The 13,820-nt window shown below is 35.4% G+C and overlaps 1 protein-coding gene across 1 annotated transcript in view; it reads right to left on the minus strand.

The window, feature by feature from the left end:
- UBE2Q2 (ubiquitin conjugating enzyme E2 Q2) overlaps positions 1-13,820 on the minus strand; it is a 72,106-nt gene that overhangs the window by 48,998 nt on the left and 9,288 nt on the right. Inside the window, exons 2-4 of the mRNA XM_029238410.1 lie at positions 12,506-12,607; positions 8,079-8,183; positions 819-875 (exon numbers count right to left, since the gene is read on the minus strand). Of these exons, the coding sequence (XP_029094243.1) occupies positions 819-875; positions 8,079-8,183; positions 12,506-12,607 (264 nt within the window). The remainder of the gene's footprint in view (positions 1-818; positions 876-8,078; positions 8,184-12,505; positions 12,608-13,820) is intronic.

Here is a 13,820-nt window from a genome sequence, read left to right on the forward strand (position 1 = left end):
TCTTGCAGTTTATTCCTAAGTTAAACTGCATGAAAACATTAAAAAAAAAATCTATCCCCCCAAAAATCATTCTGACTGGACAATGTTAAGAACTATTTTACTTCCAGACTCACAAAACAAACCAACAACTACTTTAGTTCTAAGGCATTCTAAGAAGTGTATTTTAGATTTAAGGTAATAACCTAAATTAATTCTAAGATCCAAACAGAAAAATGTTTTAAAACCAAGACTGTGGAACTCAAATCCCTTGTATCAGGTCAATGTAGAGACACAGATTCTTCATTATGAAGTTTGAATTTAAATGCAAAGACTCAGAGCCTGAAAACGTCTAAAATTTTATCAATGGCTGGCAGCTAAACTGACTTAAGCTCAGTGTCTTTGGAATTTCCTCTTTGATATTCTTAGATGATTTTTCAACATGAGATAGTTTTCATTACTTCTAGTGAATAGTCGCTGAAATGTGGTCAAATTCTCCTTTTATTCAAACACAAAAATTCTGAAACTTCGTAGTTCCTATTCTTAAACCAAATCAGGTTAAGTACTGATTACTATTAAATGTAAATATAATTTTAGTGCTAAATGTTCAGAGCTCTTATTTTCCATGAAATAAAATCCAAGGACATCAGATAAGAAATTTGCTAAAAAGTATACCATGAATTAGAGGTAAAGCCAGATTTTAGAAATTGTATTAAATTACAAATTCAATGTGCTTCTCATTATTCCACATTAACAATGGTTTATAAAGGAGATTAGAAAATTAATAAAATGTTCAAAAGTGAAGATAGTTATGAAATGTTATTCTTATATAAAATACCTACTTCAGCCATCTCTTCCTCTTCCTCCTCTTCTGAAGTCACTTCTTCTGCTGTCCCATTCTGCAAAGAGAAAAGAGTTTGCCAGGACTACACAGAATAAGTAAGCAAACACTGAGTACTTCAGAAGATTTTAGGGACAAAGTATCAATCATCTGTCACTGCAGTTCCACTAAGAGCTTATTAAAGTTGAAACATTTACTCTTAAATTCAGCTTTGATTTGACAAATAATATTTATCAGCTTTTTAAGAAGAAGTAATTTTGAAAAATTCAACTTAATAGATGCCTTAGAAATTAAGAAAGGCAATTAGTCAAATATAAAGCAAAACAGAAAAAAAATTTAAGCATATTCTAATTTAAAGTCAGAAAACATTTTACACATATAGCTACATGTATAAGGCTAATGGCTTCTTTTGCTTAAAATACCCCAGACGATGGGTTTCTTAAAATATCTACCTTTTTAGCTTTGAAAAGCCTGAATCTTTCCATAAATTCTACTGGCTTACATTTTAAAAGGTCAAATGTGTTACACACGCATAGACACTGTACAAAACTAAAAGTTATAAAGTGATCACCATTTCACTAAGGAGCTATTTTTCTTTTTTTTTTTTTAAACAACATGTCATTTACCACAATATTCCTGTATAAGACACAACTTAACACTCATTCACAACGAATCTGACGAGGTTTCAAGAAGGGCCTTCATACCTAGTTTTGTCAGAGTTCATAAAGACAAGCTTCCTGGACCACAGCACAGTTCTCTACGACACAATATATAAAAATTTAGTAGGATTTTTTTCCCCTAGAAATTCTTGTTGTATTTGTTCCAACTACAGCTGGTAAGGATCCCACTCATATAGGACGCCAACATTGCTGGCCTCTTAGTGTGTCAGAACCAGAGAGAAAAGACAATTTTTTAATGTAACTCAATGCAGCAGCAAAATTTCTTAACAGATTTATCTCTCCCTTTTACTCAGGAGTTGTAAAAGTCCACCTGCCAGCACCTCCCCATTCACGTGCCACAGGCAGAGCACAGGTGTGCAAAACCAGAAAGGGGAGGCCATAGCACAGAAGACTGACAATTGCTGAGGACACTCATAACAACTGATACTGATCAACGGTATACCTCAACTATAAATGAGTAGATAACCAAGCATCACCAGATATTTGAAGAAAACTAGCAATCTGAAAGAAAGGCACCAAGTTGAACAAGCAGAAAAAGTGACCTGAAGCATTATTAATGAAGGCAATAAAACAGAATTTAAAAATCTAATAATTGGAATCTTTAGCAGTAATTGAGAAGATACTGCATCCACAAAACCTAACAAGATTATTATGTAAAGAACAAGAAAGTTCTGGAAAATCAAAAAGATCTCCCCTCAAAGAAAAAAAAAAACTCAGAGGGGCCAGAGAGAACAATGGACCTAAATGAACAAAATATTTATGACTGAAGAAGACAACCAAACTGTGACATTCCCCTAAAATGTGGAGAAAAAGGAGGTGGGGGACGGGGAGAAGGTGATTAAAATAAGAGAAGAGTTAGGGAAATGGAAATCGGAATACAGAGATCAAATATTCATCCAGCATTCATTCAGAAGATGAGGGAAAGGGACAAATGTTGCCAACCTAAAGAAGGACTTCATAATAGCAAGTGGCTCTGAATGCCCCAAAGGAATGTTGGAAATTAAAACCCCATACTTCACAGTTAAAGAAAAAAACCATGCCGACTTCCAGAAAGAAAAAATATAAAGAGCTAAGAATCAGACAGGCATCAGCCTTTTCATCTCTAACAACAAATACCAGAAGAAAAAAGTGTAAAGAACTTGGAAGAGACTCAATTATGAACTTAGAATTTGATATCTAGTTCCATCAGGATGGGAGCCATACCTGTGTTTGTTCAGCACTGGATCCTCAACATTTACATAGAGTACATAGAGTGCTTTACACAGAGTCAAATAAATACTTGTTAAATGAATAATAAAAACAGACACAGTATTCAAGGAACACTCTTCATACACATCCCCACAAATCCTTTCTAGAAAAAAAGACATTATTCAGGGATATAGTTCAGAAAGGGGCAACCATGGAATACAAGAAACAGCAATAAGCGGAGACAACAGCAACATCAATGGTTAAGTCTAAGCAATTGCTGCTAATGCAGCTGAAAGGTTACAGGCCATATTCTCTGGCCACAGTGAAAAACGAAAAACCCCAAAGCTGTCTGAGAATCTCTAAAAACATTTTTTTCTAAATAATTCTTGAATTTAAGAAGAAATGGACCCTCATGCCCCAGTAATCCACTCTTAAATACATGCCCAGAGACATACTTGCACGGGTGTACCATGTACTACAGACAAGAATGATCATGGTAGCACTGTTCCTAATAGCAAACTGGAATTAACCCAAATGTCAGTAAACAGTCAAATGGATAAGTATGTTATGGTACATTCAAACAATGGAATAAATACAGCAATGTAAAAGAACTACAGCTACACACAATATAAATGAATATACTCACAATGGTAAGCAAAGACAAACATGAAAGACTACATAGTATAACTTAATATGAAGCTCAAAAAACAGGCAACACTAAACCATATTGTTCAGGGTTGCATATATGAGTGATAAGACTAGAGAAAAGTAAGGAGAGGATTAGCATACAAGGGAATGATAATCTGAAAGGAGCCTGCAGAAGATTCTGCAGTGCTAGCAATGTTCTATTTCTTTACCTGGGTGGTGGCTAGGTGGTATAGTTGTCAGGTATTCACCATAACTTTTATACTAAACTTATGTCTATATGCTTTCAATACATATTATTTCGAACTTTTTCTTGTAAAATATAAGAGTGATACGAACAAGAGATGGAATCAAACTACTTAGAAAACACAAACTATTTAGAAAATAAGTATACTAAATTTTAAAACCTGTGCAATAAAGTCAAACAGCACTCGGAAAAAAACAAACACCCTTACATGTTTGATAAAAAAGCACTTTAAATCATATTGATCCAGTAAACTAAAAATGTAAAAGGAGACATTATTAAGACTGGACTGAAAAATAAAAACATTCAATTTAACAAATAAAACTAAGGGCCAGTTCTTTCAATAGACCATTATAATAAAACAGACAAGCCTCTGACAAGTAATCAAGGAAACTTCAGGATTATAACCACAGATGAAGATGATGCAAAAAGTGAATACTCTGCACATCTTTCCAACAGCTTCAAATGTATAGATGAAGTTACCAATTTTTTAGAACCTAAAATTACTAAAACTGACAGAAGAAATGGAAAATCTAAATAGACTAATACACAGAAGAGAAAAATGGATCAGGTTCAGATCTTTGTTTAAATCAGGCTTTCTCAACCTTGGAACTATTGATATTTGGGGCCAAATAATTCTTTGTTGTGGGGAACTGTCCTGACATTGCAGGATATTTAGTAACATCCTGCCTACCCACAAAAAGCCAACAGCACACTCCTCCAACCCGGCCAGCTGTGACAATCCAAAATATAGCCAGATACTTCCAAATGTCCCATGGGAGGCAAAACTGCCCCCAGTTGAAAATTACAACTGTTCTAGATCTTAGGAAAAAAACACAAGGCTTGGGGCTTCCCTGGTGGCACAGTGGTTGAGAGTCCACCTGCCGATGCAGGGGACACGGGTTCGTGCCCCGGTCCGGGAGGATCCCACATGCCGTGGGGCGGCTGGGCCTGTGAGCCATGGCCGCTGAGCCTGCGCATCCGGAGCCTGTGCTCTGCAACGGGAGAGGCCACAACAGTGAGAGGCCCGCGTTCCGCAAAAAAAACAAAAACAAACAAACAAAAAAACCACAAAGCTTCCCAAGTCATGAGACTGCTTATAGCCTGATACCAAAATGAAACAAGAAGAGCTTAACGGGAAACAGACTATATTACAATCTCACTTAAAGTAGAAAAATCCAAAAATAAAGTATCACATCTATTGTGTTCCACCCCCAACTACCAACCTATGTAGGCGCCGAACGTTTACTATGGGAATGCAAGAATGACTCAAAATTGGGAAATTTCTTCATGTAATTCACAAGTTATATCTTGTGAATGGAATTAAATGCAGTCGTGAAAAACAAGGTAGATCTATATGTACTGTGTCCACGATATATTAAGTTAAAAACCTAAGATGCAAATATTCTAAAGAAGCAGATTGAACATAAAATATATTCTTCTCCCATCTCTTTCCTGAGGCTCCACTAGAATTACAATGAAGACATACGATGAAGAATAAACACTGTACAAACACATAATGGTAACAAAAAATAAAAGGGGGCTACCAGCAGAAAAAAGAATTCACTCATGCTAGAAGATGACAGTGAATGGAAGAATGGTAATTAATGGAGCAAACAAGTAAAGCCATAGGATAGGCGATAATCAGGTGGCTAATTTGTCCCACAGCACCCTGGAGAGGCTCTAGACTCAGACACCAGGTACATTCGACAGCAGGAGTGATGGATAGGATTGAAAATGTAGATTAACTGAAAGCCTATATACAGAACAAACTGTCCAGCCACCAAAACACACTGCTCTCCTTAAGCAAAACTCAGGCATACATATCTACCTCAAGCAAGAGATTATAAGGTTTCATGTCCAGAGAAACCAAATAGTTCCAGCCATCATTTACGATTATGCCAGGAAATAGGGGGTGGGGGATAGGGGGTTGAAGTCAGCTTAAATTCCTCCTAAAAGCGATCAGTTGACAAGTCTTGGCAACAAAGAACTCCCAATCAGTCTTTCAGTACACCTCTCTCAAATATGAATGAAGAAAAAGAAGGAAAAAACATGAATAAGCAAAAGAGAATAAATAGATATATGAGGAAAGTCTTCAGAAAGAAAAAAAAGACCAAGATAAACCAAAAAAAAATTATTAAAGACTTATTAAACTTATTAAAGAAAAATAGAGATGCTTGAGGGAGAGTATCAAAGTAACTCCTTAAAGACACTCACGAATATATTACATTGATAAAAACAAAAACAGAATGCTATCAATAAGGAATCATCAGAGAACAAGAACTTATGGTTCATCTTTGGAGAGGACCCACAATGAACGACACCTCCCAGCATTCATCCCTTATATGGACCCCTCCCACCATATGGGCTGGCCCTGTGACTTGCTTTAACCAATAAACGTGGTAGAAATGACACTGGGCCAGTTCCAGATCTAAACCTTAAGAAAGCCTGGCAGCTTCCACTTTTGTGCTCTTAGAAGCCAAAAATAAAAATTCTGACTACCTTCCTAAATAAAGAGAAGCCATGTAAAGAGACCCTGGAATGAGGAGATGTCATGTGGACAGAAGGGCCATGTGAGGAAACAGCAAGGCACCAGACATGTGAATGAAGAAGGCATGCTGGACATTTCAGTGCAGTCATGTGTCCAAATAACTACCAGTCCCAGCCACTATCCGACTGCACAGTGAAGTCAGCAGAAAAACTGTCCAGCTAAGCCTAACCAACTCACACAGTCGTGCGAGATAGAACTGTTGTTTTAAGCCATTAAGTTCTAGTGTAACTGGTTAAGCAGCAATAAATAACCAAAATAAAACTTAAAGTTATGACTGTTCAAATAAAATTTCCAGAAGTTGAAAGATAAGAAAAACGTTCCAGAATTTGAAATTAAGACAAAGAGACAGAATACAGTGATAATAAGAAATACAAAGACTCAAATGAGGAGGTCTAACATCCTAAATGAATGAACAAATTCCAAAATGAACAAATAAAGAATGGAAAGGAGAAAGTTACCACAGAAAAAAATACAAGAACATTTACCCAAGAAGAAAGATTCAAGAATCCAAATTTGAGAAGGTCCATCCGTACTGCGTACCCAACAAAAATGGAAAAAACAAACAAACAAAAAAGCTCAGTCCACCACTGTGATATTTCAGAACAGCAGGGAAAGGACAAAGTCCTAAAAGCTTCCCGAAGTCGCACAGAGATGACTAAGACTCAGAATGGCATCCGGCTTCAATACCATTGACTAGAAGACAACAGCAGTTACCATTTATTCTCAGGGAAAATTATTCTCAACTTAGAATTATATATTCAACCACACTATCAGTCAAGTGAAGGCAGTTACCATTTATTGGGCATCTACTATGCATCAGGAACTGCTCTAAATGATTCACATGCACCAACTCATTTAATCTTTATAGCTCTCCCCAAATATAGGTATTACTACCATTTCCCCATTTTGCAAATGGGAAACTGATGTACATATTGCTAGGTAATTAGCCCAAGCTAATTAGGTAATTAAACCAAGATTCAAACCCATGGTGGTCTGGCTATACATATATATATATTTTTTTTTTTTAAGAAGTTAGAACTCAGAAAATGTACTACCCCTTGACGTTTTTCTAAGATTTTACTTGCGTAAAATCATTTTACTCATGCAAAATGAGAAAAGGTAAGCCAAGAAAGGAGACATGAAATCTGGAAACAATGGATCTACTACTCCAGCAGAGGAGACAAGAAAAATTTCAATATGACAGCTTAATAGCCAGCCCAGAAAAGAACCTGCCAAGACTGGTGCAGAAGAGCCAAAGGATCAGAAGAGAGGGAGCTCTCATAGAAAAGAGACAGAACATAAATTTTTTAACTAAGAATTATTATTATAAGGAAAACATTGCAAAACAAAAAACTGTACAGATGAAATATAAAACTCTACACTACAAAGTCCTAATGATAAGTGGTGATTATTCATATTGCTAAATATAATGATGTTTTAGGAAGGGGAGGTGGGTGGGTAAGTGGGTGGTATAAAAGCTAAATCTTTATTATAGTACAAATCAATAAATTATGCCTAAATAGGTAAATCCAGAAATCCAGAGAGGTTAGAAGTGGTGGTGAGCTAGTGGGTACTTCTGCTGCCTGGAGGAGATAACATTTGAGTTAGGACTTAAGAAGCACAAATGGGTATAGAGAGATGGCATTCCAGGTGAAGGTAAGTGAATAAACAAAAGCAAACAACTGCAGAAGCAAGGAACAGTTATCGAAACCAGGAACATTAACAAAAAGGTGGTGGTAGGGAGGAGGCAACTGTTTGCCTGTCATAGTAAATAAGAGCAGCTCCCAAGAATGAAAAGGTTATTTTTAGTACCTAAAACAAACAAAACAATTCAAAAGGAAAACAAAAACTAAGTTCTAAATAAGTTGTATAATAATGAGAAATCATCCTAGTTTTACTTGTGCTTGAGACAATTTATTTTAGCTCTTGAACACTGGAGAATTTTTACTTTACCTGACCCGTGGGTAGTGGTTGATCTAGCATCTCAACATCCAGGTGCTTAGGAAGGTTATATAATCTGCAGAGTTCACATATCAACCACTTCAACTGCTGACGAAGCTACAAAACACATTTCAGTAAATAAGCATTATGTTAAAGAGCCCTCAGAGACATGAATAACACTATAACTACCGTAACTAATCCAGTAGGAAATGAGAAAAGTTTATTACTGCTCAATTACAGCCTACAGATAAAATAACAGTCTTTAAAAAATATTTTAGGGGCTGCTAGTGTAAGAAAGTTACTATGGCTTTAGTGCAATCCCTACAACTGATACCTAGCAGAATGACATCAACAAAATGGCAGAGGAAGGGGAGCTCCAGACATTGTCTAATTTTCAGTTGTTAACTTCTTTTCTTAGTAACTTACAAGAGTACATTAATACATTAATGAGGCTACAAAAAACAGAGGCAGTGTTGCTGCACACAGTTTATAAAATTATATATTTCAGTCATTCATTTGAAAGTAGAGGCAAATGTGGTCTAGCAAACAGAGCCTTGGAATCCAGGTGACCTTGGATACAGTATCTAACGCCCTGAGTTTTGAGTCTCCCCATCTATAAAACAAGGAAATTAAAACCTTCTCATAAGGGTAAAAATTAAACGAACTCTTCTGTGAAAACACTTGACATTTAGTAGGCTCTTAAGTGTTTGTCTAAACAAACAAACAAAAAAAGACCTTACTAGGAAAACTGCAAAGAATAACTCGTTTCCATTTTTAAATCCAGATTTTTAAGCATATTTACTTTAAGTAAGCAAGGTAAATTATGTGCACAAACATGTTTTTCATTGTTTAAAAAACTGTTTTCAATGTATAAGTTTAGAATTATGATTTAAGAAGAACGGTCACTATCAGTAGCCATGATTGGCAGCAAGTAAGGTAACTTACTTCACTTGGTCAGGAACAGTTTCCTGGATGTCTCTAACCAAGAAAAGAGATGAAGAGAAAGGAGCAGGTTTATGAAGGACTGAGGAAAACAGACACAGAATTAGAATGGGTTAAACAAAGCAAAGAACAAGCCTTTCCAAAGTGGACAATGGAGCAAGTAAAAATGAGGAAAGTTGAGCAGTAAATTAGTATAAAAAAATATCCTCAAGCTTAAAAAGCAGCAAAGCCCCACCGTGGATTTGTTATCCATCCAATAAGCTCTGTTTTGTGCTCAGTACATAACAAAGACGAGGCAGGGTGAGCTGGACACAGACCCGACACTCCAACCCCTGGTACAGGAAGAGCTATGGTAGCACTGTGGGAAAGACAGCAGCGTGGTGGAGATGCACCAAGCAGTAAGAAACAGGGCAGCACAGCTTCCAGGAATTTCAACTTCACACTCCACCCAAAAAAGTGTTTGAGGGATCGAAGGAAGTAACTAAGACCATGGGGAAGAATTTAAGAAATACTTATAGAAGGGAGACGGACAGGTCTTAGAAATTTACTAGATCGTCTGGGGTTGAGGGGGTGGGAGTCAGGAAACACTGGTATAAAAAAGAACTCTAAGATAGTTCCCAGCTTCAGACATGGGTAACAAGTTTCATTATTTCATTTTGCCCCATTCACAATCACAGAGAGAATTTTTGAGGGGAAACATGATGCGGGAGGTGGAGTACTAAGAGGTAGATGAGTTTAAATTTAGATGTAATCATTTTGAACAGCCACAGCACATCTGAGTAAGATTCCCTGGATCTACGTGATATAGACAGATAATGGGTTTCAAACTCAGGAGATAAATTTTATCTAGAGATACAGATTTAGGAATCACTGGAATATAGGCCATGATTTAAGTACTGGGGGTAGAAGAGATTACTCAGAGAAAGCGCAGAATGAGAAGAAAGAGGCAGACCAAGGAATAAGAGCTCAGAGGAGACCAAGGCAAGGCAATAATAAGAGATAAAAACAGGAGACAGTGATCTGATGGAAATCCTCATCAGATTATCAGCTCCCAGAGGACAGGGATATGACTTGTCTTTTATACCCACCACTTACCACAAAGCCTGGCATAGAAGCCAATTTTTTAAAAAATACTTTTCTGCGTTCTACTACTAATAGTTTCCTGTATCCACCCAGGTGGAAAAAAAGGTACGTATAATCCAGCATAGATAGATTTATTTATTTATTTATTTACTTCGTATACTAAAGGAGCCAGATTATAGACAATATGCTATGCCCTGCTTTTTCACCTTAGTATATCTTGGAACATTGTATGTGCTCTTGTGGAAAGACTGGCTGCATTCTTCTTAACTTCAACATGATATTCTATCATAAAACTATACAGTAATTTTTATTTAACCAGCTCTTTATTGGTGGACAATAAGGAATACGCGTTTGTTGAATGGAGGAATGTTTCAATAAGGAAAGAATCAACAGTATCAAAATGCTGCAGAAACTTTAGGACTAAAAAAGAAGTCCTGGATTTGGCAACTAAAAGTAAAAATTTTAGTACAACAAAGATGGCAGAATCCAGATTATAATGAATTAAATGAATTAAAGGTGAGGAAATATAGCTTATTCTTATTCAAGAAACTAGGTTATAAAATAACTGGCAGAGAGTATAAGAAAGAGTGAAGCGTGAGTTTTGGCTTTTTTCTTTTATGTAAATATTTATTTATAAAATTGGATCCCATTTTATATCCTATGTCAATTTACTTTATGAGCATTTTTTTGATGGATACTTTAGACATCAAAAAATAACCCCACTCATTTCTACTATTACAAAACTTACACCTTTAGATCTTTAGAGGCAACCTCCTAAGCAGTAAGGGAGCTAAGTCTATCCCTCTTTACCTGTCCTGTTGCCCCCTCCCCTGCTGGAGATGTGAACATATGTCTGTCTAGCTTTTAATTTTTTCCTCTTTCATGGCTCTCTTATTACTCTTATAATACTCTATAAACCAATGTTCTTCTGTTCTTAATTTTAAGGATAGATGTGCTTAAACCACCTCTAACTTATGGTGACAAAAATCTGAGGTAAGTCTCTAAATTCCCCAAATCATTAGTTCTCCCATTTATTATTAATAGAATAATCTATCCTTTCCTTATTGAGTATTTTGGTTCAATTTAACTCATTCTAAATTCTCAATTGCATGACTCTGTTTCTAAACTTCAAACTGCCTTTACTTGTCCAGTTCGGTGCCAGTACTCAATATTTTATTTTATTCAATATCTGGTCAGACATGTCTCTCATTTTTTTTCAACTCCATTATTGTTTTTGATTATTTACTCTTCAAAAACTTTAGAGTCACTTGTCAAGTCCCAAAAATAAATCTGTTGGGATTTTTACTGGAATTGCATTCAATTTATAAACTAACATGAAGCTATACAGATAACTGACATATTTATAATATGGAGTCTGCCCATCTAGGAACACAGTAGTCAAGTCTTTCATTTTACTCAGCAAATTTTTGTAGTTTTCTTGATACAAAACCTGCACACCTAACCTTATTCCTAGGTATTTAGAGTTGTCAATAAAATACCTGTCCACCATATTTTCTGATTATAGCTGATATTAGGGAAAACTTGATTTTTATATAATAGAACTTTTAACCAGTCATCTTAAAAATCGCTTTTTCAGCTGACTCCTTTGGATTTTTTTTTTAAGGTAAACAATCATGTCACCTGCAAATAATAATTGGTATTTTTCTGTAAGGACTTTGTGACATCGTGGCAAAATGTAATGATAATGTTAACTTTAAAAAAGCATTTAAATTATATAAAACATAACCTCAACTATTTAAACATATGTATAAGAGTATGTGTATTTTACTAGCAAGGGAAAAAAATACCGATAAAAAATAGCCATCATGTCAACAATGGTTGTATCAGGTAGAGAAAGTAAGATTTCTATTTTCCTTTTTTTGTTGTTTTTAATTTTATTAGTTCTCTCACAATGGTCACTTATAGTTTTATAATCAAAGAAACCAGGTTTCTAAAATGGAAAGTTAGATTGTTTTATATATTAGAAAATAACTTTTTATTTATATACCTTTGACTTTTACCTCAGAGTTATAGAGTCTTGACAGAAACAGCAATCGGTGTCATTCTGTCATTATTTCCCCCTCACATCTACCTTGATCTTTTTCCCTTTTTCTACTTCCTACCTTGGCTAGTGGTCCCAACCAAAAAGGCCTGCTTAGTTTAAGGATTAGGATTCATGGAAAAGAGACCACCTAATTCCTGATCTAAATTAAGACTATACCTATGGGGAATAAAAATGAAAAACCAGGTATTAAACAGTAGAATATGAAGGACAAAAAAAAAAGAAATCTTAAAGGAGCTAAAAACCAGGTTATCAAATAATCATTAATCAGGCTTCTATATCATATTACCTCTTAACACTTAAATTCTATATGTTCATGAGAAACAAAAAGTAGTGTGGCTTATTTTCTCACCGAATTGTTGTTCTTAGTGTCTTCTAGACGTTCCAGAACTGATGTCAGATTTGGGTCATCAGAGTCCACAAACCATATTGGTGAAGAAGATGGATAAGATTCCTGTTACAGAGACACCTACGTTAAACACATTTACAGACAAGATAACCTGGATATGCAATTAAACCTCACCACTAAATGGCAAGATGACCACAAATTTAAGTAAAGCATATCATGGAAAGAAAAGTAACACATTAAAATCCATGTGTGGAGAAACAAAATTTTTAATGGATTTTTTAAAATAAAAATTATGTTTTACAGTTTAATCTTTCCTGTTCCATGTTACATAATTTATTAGTCTTAAAAAAAAAAAAAGGACTTTAACCAGTAAGCAGTATGATTTAAAACAAACAGAAGAGAATACACTGCAAAAGTTATGTTTCATCAAAAGTATGCAAGCACCAAGGAAGACAGGCTTCCTTTCTTTACAAAGAAAGGTCTATCATGGCCTGGATTCATCAGCTTTAACATTTAAGGGCTTTAAAATCTGGAATCACAATAAATCCCTCAAAAAGCAAAAACAAATTAAAAGCAAAAACTAAAAAACCCCAGCCTTGAAGTAGTCTACAGAGTTAAACCATACTACTTTTTGCCTTTTAATATAATAAAACTACATTTCTAAGATTTATCTAGATGAGATCTAACTCTGAATTTTTTAAAATAAAGCAAAGGAATACATATCTAGGCACATGTTTTTAAATCCTTACAAATGTTAAAAATGATTTTTTAAATCTTCTACTCACTATACTACTTGCCTTCTGAGTAGTGTAATTACAGAAGCTACTTTGAGATTTCTCTCCAATAGAAAATTGGCCCCTAAAAATCAATCCCATTTAATTTTGCCTTTTTCCTAATAATTTCCCATCCCTTCTTAGACTGCAAGGAAGACTCTGGCTTCTAAAGGACAAATTTCTTAAATGAGGTTAAGATTACTTCTTCAAGACAGCAAGGTGTTAGAAAGGCAGAACAGACAGCAACATAGCTGTCTTAGGCCTACATTAGCCACTATGACATTAGTCAGAGTGCTCACTAGCCACTGGAGTTGGGCTCTGAGACAGGCATTCTCCTTGTACAGCTACCGTCTGCGTGCTCCAGCTCATCCAGGTCAATGATGTTCTTGAACACTGTAATAGGCTGCCTCTAAAATGGCTCCAATAATCTTAACCTCCTGGTAGTCACACCCTTGTACATGTTTCCACCTAATAACAGACATTTACTCTGTTCATTTGTACTGTTTTCTATTATATATTAGGGAAAAGCCATTATTATTAGTATT

This window comes from Monodon monoceros, unplaced genomic scaffold, assembly GCF_005190385.1.
Source record: "Monodon monoceros isolate NGI ecotype Baffin Bay Population unplaced genomic scaffold, NGI_Narwhal_1 Super_Scaffold_21, whole genome shotgun sequence".
NCBI classification, from domain to species: domain Eukaryota; kingdom Metazoa; phylum Chordata; class Mammalia; order Artiodactyla; family Monodontidae; genus Monodon; species Monodon monoceros.